At 37.0% G+C, this 15013-nt stretch overlaps 1 protein-coding gene across 1 annotated transcript; it reads right to left on the bottom strand.

The window, feature by feature from the left end:
- Positions 1–923: 923 nt before the first annotated feature.
- Positions 924–2553, bottom strand: LOC149163144 (protein NODULATION SIGNALING PATHWAY 2-like). Its single transcript, XM_089435363.1, has one exon. The coding sequence runs from the start codon at positions 2550–2552 to the stop codon at positions 924–926; it is 1629 nt and encodes a 542-aa protein (XP_089291489.1). The 5' UTR covers position 2553.
- Positions 2554–15013: the final 12460 nt, after the last annotated feature.

Below are 15013 nucleotides of genomic sequence, written 5' to 3'. Positions count from 1 at the left end.
TACGCCTCCCCTGTTGCAGCTTGCCGTGCAGAAAATACGTTAGGATCACGGCCGGAAAATTAATGGAGGACCGGCCGGGGCTGTGTGAAGTTTTCTTTTTGAAATTGTAATCCTTAAAGCAGTTTGTAGTCCGTATCGCTGACAAACCTTTTCAGGTCCTGTAGTTTTGGTGGTGGGGCTCGCTCAAGTAAGTAATAAAAAGAATTCAACAGTAAAATTTACCATAGGAAAGGCTAAAAAAAGATTGGTATGGAAAAGAAAATTAGTTTAGTCTCACTGCTAAATGACAAAGAAAAATAGTATAGTCTCACTGCTAAATGGTAGTGCTGCCAGCAGTAACATAATAATTAGAGTATGCAGGTTTTTCCCATTGGCTTACAAAAAAATTAATAAGCTCGGAGCTGGTTCTGTCCTCCTTGATTTTAAAGTACATTGCTTATATGTCTATGAGCAGGACTGTCAAAAGTCTTGGAGTTGGCGCAATTTTTTTCAAAAAGTTTGAAAAGGAAGTGTTTGAATTGTATGATAAAAATAAATTTAGCACTATAGATATCTTGAAACACCCAAAATTTTAACACTCAACCGACTTAACCTAAATTTACAAAAAAAACATATAGTACCAAAATTTCAATAATTTCCAAGCAAATTTAAAATTCTTTTTAGACTACGGCTATTGAAAGATTCATTAATCGAAGGAAACGCAGACCTACTGAATTTATATGCACATCAAACAAATTTCCCGAAATTCTTATATATATAATTTGGTTGAGATTCTGTGGAACGATGAGTTTGAAACTGTACACTTCTGAATTTGAACGTTTAAAAATGGGACTAAATCTATTTGTAGATTAAAAAATTATCACAATCAAATTTAACTTATACATATCATATTTTAAAGAAACTCCAATACATAAAATAATTAATTAGAGAATGGCCGATGGTGATTTCCATGTTGAAACCCACACCAAAGGGGTAGAACCCCATCTGAGAACCAGTCGATGATGACCCGCCAATTCTACTCCATAACATCCGCTGCTGCCGTTCCACAATAGATTACATTTTGCATTAATCATGTTGTCGTTGCTTATACTACCTTCTTCATATCCACACCTCACCGGAAGATCGACAACGTTGGAATTCGTGGTATCCGCTGGCCTATCATCGCCACGCGCACTACTCATAACTCTCTTGGACATGGCCGCCCCAAAGAATATGCGCTCCACCATCGCTCTTGCAAGTCCATGTTCTGGAAGTCCAGCTTCAAGCGAGTCGAAAATGGCACACAGCTCCTCCAAACGACGAGCAAAGCTCTCTAGGAAATTGGCAGTTTCACTCTCGATGCCATGGGGACCTGTAGCGAGCGTAACGGCCACCGGATTCAGGTGGCGTGTGCTAACTAAGAATTCCAACAAGTGTGATTTATTTCTGAGATTAAGCATGTGAGGCAATTGCCACATACAGTTCACTACTACAATCTCCCCCTCCTGGGACGGCAGGATGTCCTTCACACCTTTCAAATCCGTTTCTTGGTAAGAAAATGGAATGCCCGCAGAGGTTGCATACTCCGACAACCTTCTTCCGGTATGCCCAGAATAGTGCAGAAACTCGTCCTCCTCCTCGTCTGCCCATTTGATTGCTGTGATTCTCAAGTGACGAACACCATCATTATTCCTCAATTCCTCCATTAATGGCGGCCATTGCATCCCCTCCATGATATCGAAGTCAATGATATGAATTCCCACATTGTTACCACCGCCAGCGGCCACAACAGCTTCCAGAATGCATTCGTTAGCAGTGAAGTGAGGTATTCGTATGTAATAAGGATACGCTACATGCAGCAGCTTCAGAGCTCCCAGAAAATGCTCCTTAGTGGTCTTATCACTGAGCTCCAAACGAGGGAGGGAATTCACATTGGAGTGATGTAGAGCGTCAAAAAGATAGTAAGCCACTCTTTCCATGGTGGAGCCGGTGCAAGAAACGAGCTGTCGCAACCTGCAGAGGATAACCTCCACCAGATCTTGTGCTCCCTCCGACATTGCCTCTGCGCATGCTGTCAAGAGATGTATCAGCCTCAATCCTTTATATTCGACGCTGCCATGATCGACATCGACAGAGGACGAGCCTGTATTGTCTGTCACTATTGATTTTGAAACCAGTTGATCCCCTGCGATTAGACCAGGATGCTGAAGAGTCACTGGGTCTGTACTGCCTATTGGGCGTCGGAAGAAAATGGCATCTTTCCTCGGACTCGATATGAGGTCTTCCTCGCTATTATTATTGTCATTTTGCAGCTCTGCATCCATTAAATACGCTCCCATTGCCGGCAAGTCTGCTGGCAACGAGAGATTATTAACGGAGCAGCCATTGCTGTGGTCGATGATTAAATTATCCCATGAGGACCAATCGACTGCATCCAAATCTACGTCCACTGCTGTAGATTGAGTAGTTGTAGTATTAGTATCCCAATATACATGCGGCGGATTATCGAATATGTGATCCCATTGATGCTCAGAAAGCCAGGATGCTCCTGTTGCAGCTTCCATGCTGCCCATATTCCACATTCTCCAAAAATTAAAACTCCAGTTCTCGATCCGATGCGTGTAAGAAAGAGACTTGCCTGGTAAATAAATAATGATAGACTTTTAACAAAAGGGTTCTCCATCACGATTATCAATTAACAGTCATGTGATTCTCATTTATTGAGCCACTAGCACTGAGTTTGACTTTTTTGGAATTCTTTTTAAACATATTTTATTTGATTTTTTAACGTCCTGTTTTTTTGTTAGGTATTATTGTTGATCATTAATCCAGAATATAGAATGTAAAGTATAATTTGTAGATTAAAGATCTTTTTTGTGTTAAATGTGCCGAGAATATGTTACATGGCCGCCTGTGATTTATAAAGTTAATAAAATATGAATAATGTGATGTATTGCTTTTTATCTTTAGTTTTTAAATAGTTTTATAAATGAGAGAAATTGTTATATGATTTATAAAGTTAATAACTATGAATAATGTGATGTATTGTTTTTTCTTCTTATTTTTATTTTTAAATAGTTTTATAAATGAGAGAAAGTGTTATAGGATTATCGTTATGAGCGGGACTTAGTTATCAGCGGGATTTAACATAGTGAATAGGGGTTAGAAATTTTTTAAGAGCAGTTTGAAATATCAAATGATTTTTTTGGTTAAAATTTTGATATTTTGTGTTACACATTTTATGTTATTTATAGATTTAGGTTTTTTTAATGGTATAAGAATATTTTAATTGGATTCAAAATGTAAAAGTTATGCCATTTAAAGGTTGACTTTTTTATTTTGACCACTATAAGTTGAGAGGATGTCATCTCATCCCTCATCATTCATAGAAAATGAGCTAGCCATGTCATTATGATGAGACTCTACAAGAGTCAATATTGTAATTCTAGTTAAGAGTTGAGGGAGTCAAACTTAACCACTAGTAAACTATCAAGTTGTGTCATAACCAAACTACTAGGAACAAAAAGGGGTCCATTTTATTTAAGTGCATTTTGTTCCATAAATGAGTAGACTATCCACAAGCAAACAGGGAGGGAGAGAGAAATTAGAGAGAATTTGTGAGCTATACCATCCCACAAGGCATAGGTCTCATTTCTTTGTACTTGCATTCATTTCCATTCAAAGAAAAAGAGCAGAGGAGCCTCACCTTCCAACTTGGTTTTCTCCAAAAAGGTTTCCTGGATTATATCTTATGTTAATTTATGATTTATAAGTTTTATTTCATTATTCTCTATTTTTTGCATATTTTTAATTTAAATACATAAACAATAAACAATAATTTACAAATCTAATTTTTTTATCAGATCTAATTCCTTGTGTATTTTTTGAATGCAAGTTTTGAGAGACAAACAATATTTTCAATGAGATTAGATTCTCAACATTAATGATCTCTCCAAATTCTCAACTAGTGATTTTAGATATCAATATTATTTTGACTTTACCTATGTCATGATATCTTGGAACTATATCTAACTTTGAAAAATTAAAATTCTCCTCTTACAAGTTCGTTCATATTAATGATACTATTAACAAAAATAAGTGGAACATCTCATTAGGTAATAGGTAATAAAGTCTTTGTCACCCAATTCTCTTTAGAAGTTAAAAACTAGGTTATAGTACATGACTTTTACTAAACTCTTATATCACACTCTATTGTTATGTCATTAAGTTTTCTTTAAAAGTCAATATACTTTTTTATAAAAAATTATTTAACTTAATACATAAGTCTTTTAATATTAAATTTTATAAATTTTAGTTATCATAATATTAAAAAAAACATGGTCAATTAATACTATAAAATTGTAAGTAAACCAAACAAACAAATTAATAACTTTAGATTTGATTTTCTATACTATCACTACCCATTACACTCTATGTATTAATATACAACTAATGACCATAAAACTAAATATATGCAAACACAAAAATAACTTAAAAATTAATACTTTATACACAAAAATAACTTCAAAAATTAATACTTTATAACTATTTTTATGGAGTAGATTCATTTTTTCTCACATTTATCAAATAACTAAGAAAAATTCAAATTTATCAAAGAATTAAACAAATCGAATCCCTGTTAATTTTTTTTATATAATAAAACAAATGAAAATCACTGCATACTTATAACAATTATATAAAAAACTATCCCACATAATCACAAAATAAAGCGAACGTCTATTTTTTATTGCATATTGACGAGAGTGGGACCCATGGGGATGGATTTTTCTTCTTGTAATGATCGCATGGACTTCTTGGCACGCAGAAAAACATATTTAATTTTATTGACTTGATGGCACCGATGAATGTTTGAAATTTTCCGCTCACATCATATTTAGATATGAATAATCATTTTTATATAAATGGATGAATACAACGTGAAACAGTTGTAACTCCCACATATCCACGCCAGGCCAGCGTTTCAGTTGAATAATACATAACGACCTTTAAACGTGACTGGAGTTCTTATAAATATGCATATATTTATTTAAGTACACTTTTCTATTTTCCATTTAAAAGTAGGTTTTGACACCTTACTATTATTGAGTGAGTTATAATGGATTTTTTTGGGTGAGTTTAGTAGGATTGTATTTAGAGGTGAATTTTGTAACTTAATATAATATAAATGGTGTAATTTAATGTTTAATATTTTGATTATATCAAATTATATAAATATAAAATTAAAATAAAATTAATTAAATTAAATAAATATATTAATATAATGTAGTGTATTTTTTAATTTAATTAAATTAAAATAAATAATAAAAATAAAAAAGACTTGTGGTATTGAGAATTCATGGTATTGATCCATTATATTTATGTAGAATATAGCTTATCTAAAGGGGTAAATTAAATCAACATAAATCTATTTTAATCACTGATTTGATTTTTATGGACACTTGGTAGATTTAGAGTTAAAATGGATCTAAGATGGTAGCTTTACAGAGATGTTATAATATGGCAAAGACATTGTAATGTAATGTCTTGTAAACATTGTGACTTTTTCAAAATAAAATAAAATCATTAATAGCTATAATTATCAATAAAACATTAATATAATACAATATAAAGTTACTAATTGTAATTATAATTAATAATTAAATTAGCTTAGATCCATTTTAATTGATTTATCAAGGGCATAGAGGGATCAAATATCTTAAAATACAAACCTATTTTAAAGTAAAAAAAAATTGATCCCTCCATATACTTGATAGATCAAACAAGATAAACACAGTAATAAAAAAAATGAGCTAATTACTTTTTATGATTAATCATGTCAATTTCTAATATCTTATTTTAAACTTATTATATTGTAACTTCAACATGAAGATATGGAAAAAAATATGAAAACAACATATAAATGAAAAAAAATATTATAACTTTGAAAAAAATATTAAAAAATTATTTATATAAAAAAATAAATATTGAAAATAATATATAAATGGAAAAAAATTATAATTTCAAAAAAAATATATATAATTTATATATATATATATATATATATATATATATATATATATATATATTCCCACCCAACCTTTAGTTCAGACCTTTTTCTTGGTTGAGAACCAAAAAGTTTCTAGATCATCAAATTTAAAGTTAATGGATGGCTTCGTTTTGAAATTTCTAAATTAGTTGAAACAACCTATTTAAAGGGTATATAATAACTTGTAAAATATGGTACTGCCCAATAGAGGATTGTGATGCTGGGAATTTGACTTAAAAATTTGTTTTCATAATTTTGAATTATTTTAAAAAATAATTATATTTTTGAATTATTTTAAAATAATTTAACTTGTTAAAATTAAAAAAAATAATATATTTATTATATTTTATTTTAAAAAATAATTATATTTTTGAATTATTTTAAAATAATTTAATTTGTTTAAATTTAAAAGAATAATATATTTATTGTATTTTAAAAAGTATTTATTTGGTGGATTTATATTAATAAAGTAAAATATTAATGGAGAAATACAAAGTTATTTTAAAAAATGGTAGCTTTAGCTACATGGATAGTTCAAGGTGTCAAATCCCTGTTTCTACTTGGTCAACAGATGACAGGCATGAGTTTTTTGGGTTTTCTTCACACTAGCCACAGCTGGAGGAAGTTTAGAATATCGACAAGGAGCGGTAACCACTTCAACATTGTCACAATTTTGGATAGTTTCATTAGCACAGGGAAGTTATCGTGCAACTAGGGAGGTCGGTGGAGTAATTTTTGTATTTACACAAGATGGGGAAAATGGTTAGTTTAAGAGACTTTGTCGACCTGGAACCTGAGCTGGAAGACATATTAACAATTTGGGATCTTGAGCCGACTCAACAGAATCTAGATAAGGTCAGGCTTCCAGTTCGATCCCCAGTTCACAAAATGGTTTTCTTTGGGCAAGAGTAGTTAACAGAAGGTGGATCAGGTCTTTTAGAGGAAGGTAAGGTCAACCTTGCCACAACATATATATTGAAAATTGACAAGGGTCAACAAGAAGGACATGCTTCTATAGCCAAAACAACGGATCAACCACTCTAAGCAGTGGTGGAAATTAAGGTAAGATCCACAAACCCTTTGGAAATCCTTGAGAATGTAGGGTTTATGCGAGGATTGGAGGATACTGTGAAGAGCTTTGGTCTCTAGGGGAATGAGGGGTTAAAAATCTATTTCGGCAAGGATTTGCATGCAAAGAAAAAAGGCACGACCTAGAGAGTCGTTAGAACCCACGCCATAAAAAAAAGATCAGAGAAAGGGAGAGATAGTGATAAGGGATACCCAACAGAAAGATAGTCAACAAATAACTTTAGGTAAAGAAATTTTGGGTGGTCATCCAACGCAGAAAGAAGGAGAGATTCAAGGCATCCCTAGAGCGGTAGAGGAGGTACAAGGAGGAGACACCATCCAAGCTATCTTGGGTAAGGAGAATGGAGAAGTTTAGGAGGTTGACCTCTTGGGGGCCACTGTGGTGGTTTTTGGGCATCAACGAGAGGAAGATGGGAAATCTGTAGAGATTGGGGAGGTTACAAGGAAAAATATCTCGATAGAAGGTCAATAGAATGAAGAGACCATCAAAGGTCATGCACATTCACATGGATTGCAAGACTAGACAGAAGGACTAGAGAGAGGCAATGCATAGTTCTTAGGCTCGAAGAGGAAGAAAGGTAATTGCATTAGGAAAAAGTTGGAAAACCCTAACCTGGTTCTCCAGGTCAACATCCAAATTGGCAGCACCGTGGAGGCTTGAAAACTTATTATTGTTGGGAGAGAAAAGGGAAGATTATATTCGGCAAGCTACATCGCTGATTGGATATCAAAGGCTTAGAGGGGGGCATTGGAAAGTGTTTCAGCCGTGATAATCTTAGCTTAGAGGCAGTTCATTGGCATATTTAGCAAACATGAAGTGCTTAAATGGGTTCTTGAGCGCAATTGGTGGGCCCTCACAAATTCTGTTCAAAAAATGGACTCCTCTCTTTGATGCAAAAAGAGAAAAACTCTAGGAGGTTCCATTCTGGGTCTGCCTCCCAGCTCCTCCTCCTAATATTTGGAAAAAATATGTTTTTAAGGTGATTGGAAACAAATTGGGTCTCCTTCTCAAAGAAGACATGTCTTTAAAGGAAACCAAGATCGGGATAGTGGCCTAAATTCTGGTAAAGCTAGATCCATGGAAGGGACCGACAAAAAACATTGATCTACACCTTCAAGGGTATATGTACTCATAGTCGATTGATTATGAGGAAATTCCCTTCTAGTGCCATCCCTGTCACAAACATGGCCATTTGGCGTGAGACTATCCCCTGGGGTTTTGCAGAAGAAGAAGGAAAAGAGGTACCCCAACAGTAGAAGATCATGTTGATATTGAAGATGAAGGGGAAAACCAGGCTTAAGAAGGTGGGGAGTAGTGGGATACTGGTCACATTTCGATGGAGGTAGAAGAGCCCCCCCAAAAAAATTTTAGGCACCAAGAAGATTTGGGAAATGGTCAGCAATTGGAAGTGTGGGATGCTCATGAAGCCATCGGTCCTCTCCCCCATCTTGCGGGTACTACTTTATTCCCCCCCTTCTCTTTATCCTCTATTATGCACTCTTTGTTTAACGTTAATAAAAGGCTTGGTACCTCTAGGTTGAAGATATCATATTTGTTCTCGTTGTGCAGTTTGTCAAATGGACTGGACAACATCATCACTTCCACCCCTTACCTAAAACTTCCTATTTCTACCCAAACCGCTCTTGAGAGGACTTCTTCATCCCGTTCCTCCTCTTTGGGCTCTCACTATAATCTACTTATGAGGTACAATAATTATTTTTTGAGTGTCTCATTAGGGGGATTAGTAGAAGTTCAAGATCCTCCTAGAATCAGGAAGGCTAGAGGTAGAAAAACTAATATTTCCAAGGCCCAAATCAAAGCTAAAATGGATATAGGGGATGGGAAACAACTCTCTCTTGAAGGGGCACTTAGAGCGATGCAACCCCTAAGATGGGTTCCAAATGATTGTTTTATGTTTCAAGTAAAAAGGGTTAGATAGCACCCGCAAGAAGCTAGCTCCGAAAAACATTATCAGGAATGTCGCCCCATATGTCCTTATGCGTATTAGAGAAACTATGTCAACCTCTCTCAATAAAATGATGTTTGGCTGGTCCTTTGTGACCTTTGATGCCAAGGGAAGATCAACGGCTTTAGCTATAGGATTTAAAGATAACAAATTCAGGCTCTTAAACTCATGGGTTTCAGAATTAGTTCTAGGAGCAGAGATTTGTTCCTCTGAGTATGCATGGACCTCTCCATAATGAATATTTACGGCCAATGTCAAGACAAAGTCTCCTTTTGGAATTCACTTCTTTCAAAATCCTTCATGAATGCTCCTAATGTGGTGGTGGGAGGGTAATTAAATTTCTCATTGGGAATGTATGAGACCTAGGGCCTGCAAGCTCAAGTTGATCCCTTGGCTAATTTATTTGTGAGGAAGTTGATGGCCATCAAGTTAATAGATATCAATTTGATAAAAAACATACCAACCTGGAGGAACATATGTTCGGGTTTGGCTATGGTGGAAAAGAGGTTGGATCATTTTCCGTTGAACGAAGGTCTAATCAATAGAATTCCCCTTTCTCAACAATGGGTAGGGATGGGAGGAGAATCATCCCACTTCCCTATTCTTCTAGAGCTGAAAGGGAGCAGTGGAAAGCCTAGAAACCCTTTTAAATTTAATCCAGCCTGGCTCCAAGAGGAAATCTATAATGATTTGGTTAAGGACACACGGGTTGCACACTCCTCGAACTAGGGTCTCTCCATAGCTCATCAATCTATGGAAAATATCAAAAGAATGAAACAAGCTACAATAATATGGGTGAAAGAAAAGAGGATAAGAGAAAAGGTTGAATTAAAGATCGTTGAAGCGGACCTAGAAAGATTAGAAATCGCGGAGGGTGGTGGATATGAAATAGAAGATGCCAAAGAAAGGATAAAATGGTTGAAAAGCTCAAAAAGGAAGATCCTTAAGGATAAAAAAGAACAATGGAGACTAAAAAGTAAATCCATATGGCTAGGTTCTGGGGATGAAAACTCAAAGCTTTTCCAAAACTATGCAAGGGGAAGAAAGAACATAAATACTATCTGGGAAATGTAGAAAGTAGATGGAAGTACAACAAATTTTTTTGACGAATTAGCCTCAGTGGGGAGAGACCATTTCAAAGCACTCTTTAAATCCCTGGAACAAGAAACTATTGCAAAAGTCATTCAAGTTGCCCAATTATTTCCTAGATACACGGAGGAGGAAGAAAATGATTAGCTCATTGCTACAATCATGAAAGGATAAGTAGAAGGACTCATCAAAACTATGCAGAAAGAAAAAAGCCCAAGCCCAGATGGTTGGATAGTTGAATTCTTCCAACACTTATTTGAGATTATAAGGGATGATCTTACCAAGGTGGTGGCATCTTCCATTTCGGCTGAGCCTTCGTCATCCTCCTCCCCTGTGGGTATAATGCCCTTCAATTCTTCTTCCAAAAATTCAATGAATTGTGACCAAGGTATAGGAGTTCGAGCCAGCGCTTGAATTACCAATAGCCGGACCAACCCGTGATTTGTGAGGACTACTAATACTTGCCAAGAGTGGTGGGCAGATTGTGCCATTAGTTGAAGACTTTTCCACAGGAAGAAAGGCATATCCAACGAATGGATTTGCGCATGCCGGAACCGAAGGGACGCCAACAGCTTGAAATGATACTTGAACAACACAATAAAGCACCCTTCACAGGTAATGTATCTCAACACGAAGTATGCAACTTCACCCTAGGGATAAGGTAGTGACTTATGATCATATCCCCTTCCTTTTTGAATTGTTGTTTCTTCAGTTTGTAAAAGTACTTCCAGGAACTCCGGCAAGAGAGGTTTTCGCGAAAACCACTTCTGCCTCTCATGTGGCAGTCCATTGATGGCTGAGATGGTTTCCTCTATGACAGGGATATCAAGACCTCGAACTCTGGAATGATCTCCTTCCAAGTTCAACGCAAATTTAGTTGTAATAGTCTCATCGAATCCTTGCAATCTCTCAAAGTATCTATCCCATCCTGCATCTATGAAGACCTTTCATACATCTGCATTACTGTGGACCAAAATTGTTCTCTCTGGTTCATGTCTCACATCCGCTCCACCCATTCTGCTATAGCTTAGTAGCAACACTTCGGAGTAGCAGTAAAATCGTTAGGAGGGAGTATCAGTAGGTAAATGTTTGTAGAAAGGCATAGGAAATGGTAATAGTGGGGTGTACGAATGGAAATTTTTAGAAAGATGGGAAAAATCCATGACATATTATGGAAATAATGGAGAGCCATTATGGTAATTACTCCACAAGTTTCAAAGGGACTAGTTCATTAACATCCAATATCTATTGATAATTGTGCAGAGTAAGGTGAGGATCGTAGAGTGTACATATTGGCATGAGCTTTTATGATAAGTTTTTAAATATAGTTGTACCTCCCCCCAACTGAAAAATGACCATCCACGGTCACCTCAAGTCATGTCAAAAGAATTACTAATCAAATCCGCAAATTCTGGTTAGGGACATACCTGGCACTTACCTGAAAGAGTAACAGCCTCGGAGGAGTAACCGCATTGATGGTGTAACGACATCAGAGGAGTAACAACATTAGGTAATTAGAAAAAGATTCGCCATGGAGTAGAAGCACCGAAGGAGTAACAACATCAGAGGAGTAACAACACCGAAGGGGTAACAACACTGGGTACTTAGAAAAATTTCACCACGGAGTCGCAGCACCGGAGGAGTAACAACACCAAATGAGTGACAGCACCAGGTACTTATAAAATTTTCACCACGAAGTAGCAGCATTGGAGGAGTAGCATCATAGGAGGAGTAACAACACCGAAGGAGTAACAACACCATATACTTAGAAAATTTTCACCACGGAGTAACAACACTGTAGGAGTAACAACATCGAAGGAGTAAAAACACCGAAGGAGTAACAACACCACGTACTTAGAAAATTTTCACCATGGAGTAGCAACACTAGAGGAGTAACAACATCGGAGGAGTAATAACACTGAAGGAGTAACAACACCGGGTACTTAGAAAATTTTCACCACGGAGTAGCAACACCGAAGGAGTAATAACATCGGAGGAGTAACAACACTGAAGGAGTAACAACACTGGGTACTTAGAAAATTTTCACCATGGAGTAGCAGCACCAGAGGAGTAAGATCATCGGAGGAGTAACAACACCGCAGTACTTAGAAATTTTTCACCACGGAGTAGCAGCACCAGAGGAGTAACAACATCAGAGGAGTAACAACACTGGGTACTTAGAAAATTTTCTTGCCTCCGTAGGATATAAACACCAGTGGTAGTACCTGCAAGAAAACAATTGAGTGGTAACAATATATATATATATATATATATATATATATATATATATATATATATATATATATATATATATAGATATATATATATATGTGTGTGTGTGTGTGTGTATATGTATATATATATATATTAATCAGAGGATGCAGAGGAGGAATTCTCTGCACTGACAACCTTCAAACCAGATTTATTAGAGAGATGTTTGATGAAGGCATCTTTAGAGGCTGGATGATGATACAGTCTGAGACGATGTCCATTTACAATAAAAGAAGCATGTGTATCATCAATCATGACAAGTCTGATAGTTCCATTATCAAATACCTCATCAATCTCATAAGGCCCCATCCAACGAGAGAAAATCTTCCCCTTAAAGTCCTTAAAATGAGAATCATAAAGTAATTCCCAATCCCCTTTATGAAACACCTTATTCTTAATAAATTTATCATGCCATTTTGTTCTCTGCTGCTAAATTGCAGTAGTTCTTTGGACAACCATTAAACGAATTTCATCCAGTTCATTTATTTGTTCCAGTCGATGTTTATGGGCTTTTGAAAGGTCCAATTCTGCTTCGAGAGCTGTCTTGAGCATATTAATCTCAAATTGTATTGGAAACAATGGAGATTTACGTAGACAAGCTTAAATGGTGAAAATCATGTTGTATCCCTCCATGATGTTCTGTACGCCCAAAGAGCTTCAAGAAGTTTTCAGCCCAATCTCAGTGATGTTTTTCCACAGTCTTCGTGAGAATGTTTGTTGGCTTATTGGGGCCTAACCTAGGTTCAAAGTTAATTTAGCCAAACAAATCCTGGTACTAGTGGCCCTTTTGGCAACAGTCCGCGAAGCACAGACTGAGGTCTCACTCGAAGTAGTACGGGAGGGTGCTAGAACTAGGTTTCCACACCCTAGAGATGTCTGATGAGTTCAAGTGATCCGCGATTTGACCCTGCGCATAAGTCACTTCGCGCACCGTCCTATACCTCGCAACTTGATATATTGCCTTCGTGCAACCCTACTCAGGGACCAAACATTGCACTTCTGCGTTATTATCCAAGTCCTTACTGGTATTCCAATGTTAGTTGATTATTTTAGCCTACTTGCATGTTTTAAGTTATACTTAACAAAATAAACCATTCATACAAGTGCACACAGTAAATAAATAGTATATTTGCAAATTATATCAATCATTCATTAACTCGAGAATAGATACACAAAATGATAACAAACTTCTCTTTATTAATTCCTTCCTTAGTTACAGACTCGACTTCGCCTTGTGCACTGAGTTGCAAGGGTCCGCACACTCAGCTGTAGACTACTAGGCCTCTGTGCACTCAACTGCAGAGCCTTCTCCTACTCTACGACCTAAAGACACACTTCACTTAGTTACTTAGCCTCTTCCCTCTCTACCTTCCTCTATCTACTTAGAGCCTTGCTCTATTTATACAATCCCATGGTTCATGGACCATGGGTAGGTCTATCCAGCTGACATTACATTACAAAACAATGGCAAACAACCCTGTGACTCTATCATACTTTCGCGCTCCACACTCGCAATTCATGAAGCTTTACAAAAAGATTGGGTCAAGACTTGGGCTTTGAGCCCCAAAACATGCCTTGGGGGGGATTCCATGCCCAACAGGCCCCCAACACAAACATCATGACTCACCCTCGAGTCACTCTGTTGGCATGACGATCTTTGCGCGAAGTCCCTCCAACTATTCTCGAACTACACGGAGGTCAACAACACACTGAGCTGTTGCTTGCTAGATTTGCTGCATATGTTGTTCTAAGACCTCTGTGTCTAGAGTACTTCTCTGCATCAATGTGTGCATCCCTTGTATGTGTGCGAGCTTGCCTTCGATGTCTGTTTTGATGGTGAAGGCCTTGTCAATCCAAGGTTGGACGCGCACTTTTAGGACTACTTCCTTATGTTGTGCCACATATCGCAGCCCCCCGGGTGCGGTCACAGACCTTGTAATTCTTTGCTTCTGCGTGCATCTCCAATATCGCGTAGCTTTCAGGCAGAATAGTTTATAGTCCCGCGCTCTCTTCCAACTACCTAGAGCGCTAAGACTATCCTTCCCTAGCTAGTCAGGTGGCTGCACCACCCATATAGAGTTCCATCCGGTCCTCTGGAGAATCCCCACCTTTTATTGTTATGGTCGGCATCGCGCACTTCACCATTTGCAACATGCTACCCTGGTCACCATGCTTAGCAATATGCGGTCCAAGCCAAGGCATCAGACTGATCAATTCGTGGCAATAGGCCTTAACCCTGTCATTGTGATCGTACGCCTCCTACCTTACCACTTTGGTCTTTTTGCCAAGAAAATCTTTCTTTATTTCGTCCTCCATCTTCTTGACTTCCGCATCCATCAAAGTGTTTTTCTTCCTTAACCGTACCCTTTCCTCTTCAAGTTTATGGAGTCTAAGGTTTCCCTGTTGGATTTCTTCCTCAAGTCCCATGCGTTCTGTTTCTTGTGGTTGTGTGATCCCTTCTTTCCAAGCTTCGCAAACCATCGTATCTACGGGTACTACTCTATGTAGACTAGGCTTTGCATGCTCCATAGGGATTACAACATCTGCTTCATACTTCAGCTTCAGAAGTGCC

The sequence above is a fragment of the Pinus tabuliformis genome, chromosome 5_2 (genome assembly GCF_031772625.1).
Source record: "Pinus tabuliformis cultivar Carrire ecotype Pingquan chromosome 5_2, CPIR1, whole genome shotgun sequence".
NCBI classification, from domain to species: Eukaryota; Viridiplantae; Streptophyta; class Pinopsida; order Pinales; family Pinaceae; genus Pinus; species Pinus tabuliformis.
This window is presented reverse-complemented; position numbering and strand designations above follow the sequence as displayed.

What these genes read in the sequence shown, in the direction of transcription:
- LOC149163144 (XM_089435363.1), bottom strand. Translation starts at nt 2,552, where the DNA reads ATGGGCAGCATGGAAGCTGCAACAGGAGCATCCTGGCTTTCTGAGCAT.